The sequence below is a fragment of the Chrysemys picta genome, chromosome 7 (assembly GCF_011386835.1).
Source record: "Chrysemys picta bellii isolate R12L10 chromosome 7, ASM1138683v2, whole genome shotgun sequence".
Classification (NCBI taxonomy): Eukaryota; Metazoa; Chordata; order Testudines; family Emydidae; genus Chrysemys; species Chrysemys picta.
This window is the reverse complement of record NC_088797.1, coordinates 53,078,057-53,081,156: the sequence shown is the minus strand read 5'-3', so window position 1 is coordinate 53,081,156 and position 3,100 is coordinate 53,078,057. Positions and strand designations below refer to the sequence as shown.

The following is a 3,100-nucleotide window of genomic DNA, read 5'->3' as shown; positions in this document are numbered from 1 at the left end:
GAGTCACGTAACACATAAGACATGAAATTGCTTGTCTCGTTCACGGACATGCTCTCCACCGTGGAACGCCGCTTTTGGGTTTGGGAAACTAACACTGAGGCCTGGTCTACACTACAGGTTTAGGTCGACTTTAGCAGCGTTAAACCGAATTAAGCCTGGACACGTCCACACAACGAAGCCCTTTCTTTCGATTTAAAGGGTCCTTTAAACCGGTTTCTTTACACCACCTCCGACGAGGGGATTAGCGATAAAACCGGCCTTTGCGGGTCGGAATTGGGGTAGTGTGGACGGAATTCGACGTTATTGGCCTCTGGGAGCTATCCCACAGTGCTTCATTGTGACCGCTCTGGACAGCACTCTCAACTCAGATGCACTGACCAGGTAGACAGGAAAAGACCCGCGAAGGTTTGAATTTCATTTCCTGTTTGCCCAGCATGGAGAGCACAGGTGACCACGCAGAGCTCATCAGCACAGGTAACCGTGATGGAGTCCTCCCAGGATCGCAAAAGAGCTCCAGCATGGACCGAACGGGAGGTACGAGATCTGCTCGCCATATGGGGAGATGAAGCAGTGATAGCTGAACTCCGTAGCAGTAAAAGAAATGGAAAAGTATTAGAAAAGATCTCCAAGGCCATGAAGGACCGAGGCCATAACAGGGACACACAGCAGTGCCGCGTGAAAATTAAGGAGCTACGGCAAGCTTACCACAAAGCCAGAGAAGCAAACGGAAGGTCCGGGGCAGAGCCGCAAACTTGCCGCTACTACGCGGAGCTGCATGCGATCCTAGGGGGTGCAGCCACCACTACCCCAACCGTGTGCTATGACTCTCTCACTGGAGAAACACACAGGGAAGACGGTTCGGGGAACGAGGAAGATGACGATGGAGGTACTGTAGGTAGCTCACAGCAGCAAGGAAGCGGAGAAACCGGTTTCCCCAACAGCCAGGATATGTTTGTGACCCTGGACCTGGAACCAGTAACCCCCGAACTCACCCAAGACCCTCAGGGCACACAGGAGACCTCTGGTGAGTGTAACTTTGTAACTATTTGTAAACATTACAAAAAAAAAAGCAAGCGTGTTTAATGATTACTTTGCCCTGGCAATCGCGGCCAGTACATCTACTGGAAAAGTCTGTTAACGTGTATGGGGATGGAGCGGAAATCCTCCAGGGACATCTCCAGAAAGCTCTCCTGGTTGAAATGGGGTGATTTTATTAAGGGGACATTCAGAGGCGCCCGTTCCTGCTCTTCTGACCAGAAATGTTCCCCGCTGTTAACCACGCGGTGGGGGGAGGGGTGAAGTGATCATCCCAGAGAATTGTGTGTGTGTGTGGGGGGGGGGTGGTGGTGGTGGTGGTTTACTTGTGTTTGTGCCGCATGTTAACCGGGAAACCGCAGCCCCCTCCTTTTACATTGAAACCCCATTTTAAATGGACAACCCAATTCATCCTTGATATGGGAAATGCGCTGCTGTTTGCAACCTTTACCGCATGTTAAGAAGGTTAAAAAAGCCAAAACACTGTGGCCTACCATGGCTGCCTGCAAGCCGAAATATGCGACCTTGTAATGAAAGAGTGTACCCATTGTTCTCTAAAATGTGTCTTTTTTAACCACCTCTCCCTTCTCCTCCACCAGCTGCAAATGTTTCTCCTTCGCAGAGGCTCGTGAACATTAGAAAGAGAAAACGTAGGACGAGGGACGATATGTTCACGGAGCTGCAGATGTCCGCCCACGCTGATAGAGCACAGCAGAATGCGTGGAGGCAGTCAGTGTCGGAGATGAGAAAAGCCCAATATGAACGAGAGGAGAGGTGGCGGGCTGAATCGCGGGATGAACAGAGCAAGTGGCGGGCTGAAGACGATAGGTGGCGTCAGCTTGCAGACAGACGGCAAGAGGCAATGCTCCGTCTGCTGGAGCATCAAACTGATATGCTCGAGCGTATGGTTGATATGCAGGAAAAGCAGCAGGAGCAGAGACCGCTGCTACAGCCCCTGTGTAACCAACAGCCCTCCTCCCCAAGTTCCATAGCCTCCTCACCAAGACGCCCAAGAACACGGTGGGGGGGCCTCCGTCCACCCAGTCACTCCACCCCAGATGATCGCCCAAGCATCAGAAGGCTGGCCTTCAATAAGAGTTAAAGTTTTAAAATGCAGTGTGTCCTTTTCCATCCCTCCTCCCCCACCCATCCCAGGCTACCTTGGCAATTATCCCCCTACTTCTGTGAGGAACTAATAAAAAATGCATGAATGTGAAAAAACAATGACTTTATTGCCTCTGCAAGCGGGAGGGGAGGGTGGGGTGGGGTGGTTGGTTTACAGGGAAGTAGAGTGAACTGGGTCGGGGGGGGGGGTTTGGAGGGTTCATCAAGGAGAAACAAACAGAAGTTTCACACAGTAGCCTGGCCAGTCACAAAACTCGTTTTCAAAGCTTCTCTGATGCGCACCGTGCCCTGCTGTGCTCCTCTAACCGCCCTGGTGTCTGGCTGCGCGTAATCAGCGGCCAGGCGAGTTGCCTCAACCTCCCACCCCGCCATAAATGTCTCCCCCTTACTCTCACAGATATTGTGGAGCGCACAGCAAGCAGCAATAACAATGGGGATATTCTTTTCGCTGAGGTCTGAGCGAGTCAGTAAGCTGCGCCAGCGTGCTTTTAAACGTCCAAATGCACATTCCACCACCATTCGTCACTTGCTCAGCCTGTAGTTGAACAGGTCCTGACTCCTGTCCAGGCTGCCTGTGTACGGCTTCATGAGCCATGGCATTAAGGGGTAGGCTGGGTCCCCAAGGATCACGATAGGCATTTCAACATCACCAATGGTCACTTTCTGATCCGGGAAGAAAGTCCCTTCCTCCAGCTTTCGAAACAGAGCAGAGTTCCTGAAGACGCAAGCATCATGTACCTTTCCCAGCCATCCCACGTTGATGTTGGTGAAACGTCCCTTGTGATCCACCAGGGCTTGCAGCAGCATTGAAAAGTACCCCTTGCGGTTTACGTAGTCGGTGGCTTGGTGCTCCGGTGACAAGATAGGGATATGGGTTCCGCCTATGGCCCCGCCACAGTTTGGGAATCCCATTTCAGCAAAACCATCCACTATTGACTGC

The 3,100-nt window shown here is 52.0% G+C and overlaps 1 protein-coding gene across 1 annotated transcript; it reads left to right on the top strand.

The window, feature by feature from the left end:
• Window positions 1-335: 335 nt before the first annotated feature.
• Window positions 336-2,266, top strand: LOC135972864 (uncharacterized). The gene is made up of 2 exons (XM_065553174.1): window positions 336-1,024; window positions 1,635-2,266. The coding sequence occupies exons 1-2, from the start codon at window positions 484-486 to the stop codon at window positions 2,135-2,137; spliced, it is 1,044 nt and encodes a 347-aa protein (XP_065409246.1). The 5' UTR covers window positions 336-483; the 3' UTR covers window positions 2,138-2,266.
• The last annotated feature ends 834 nt before the right edge of the window (window positions 2,267-3,100 follow it).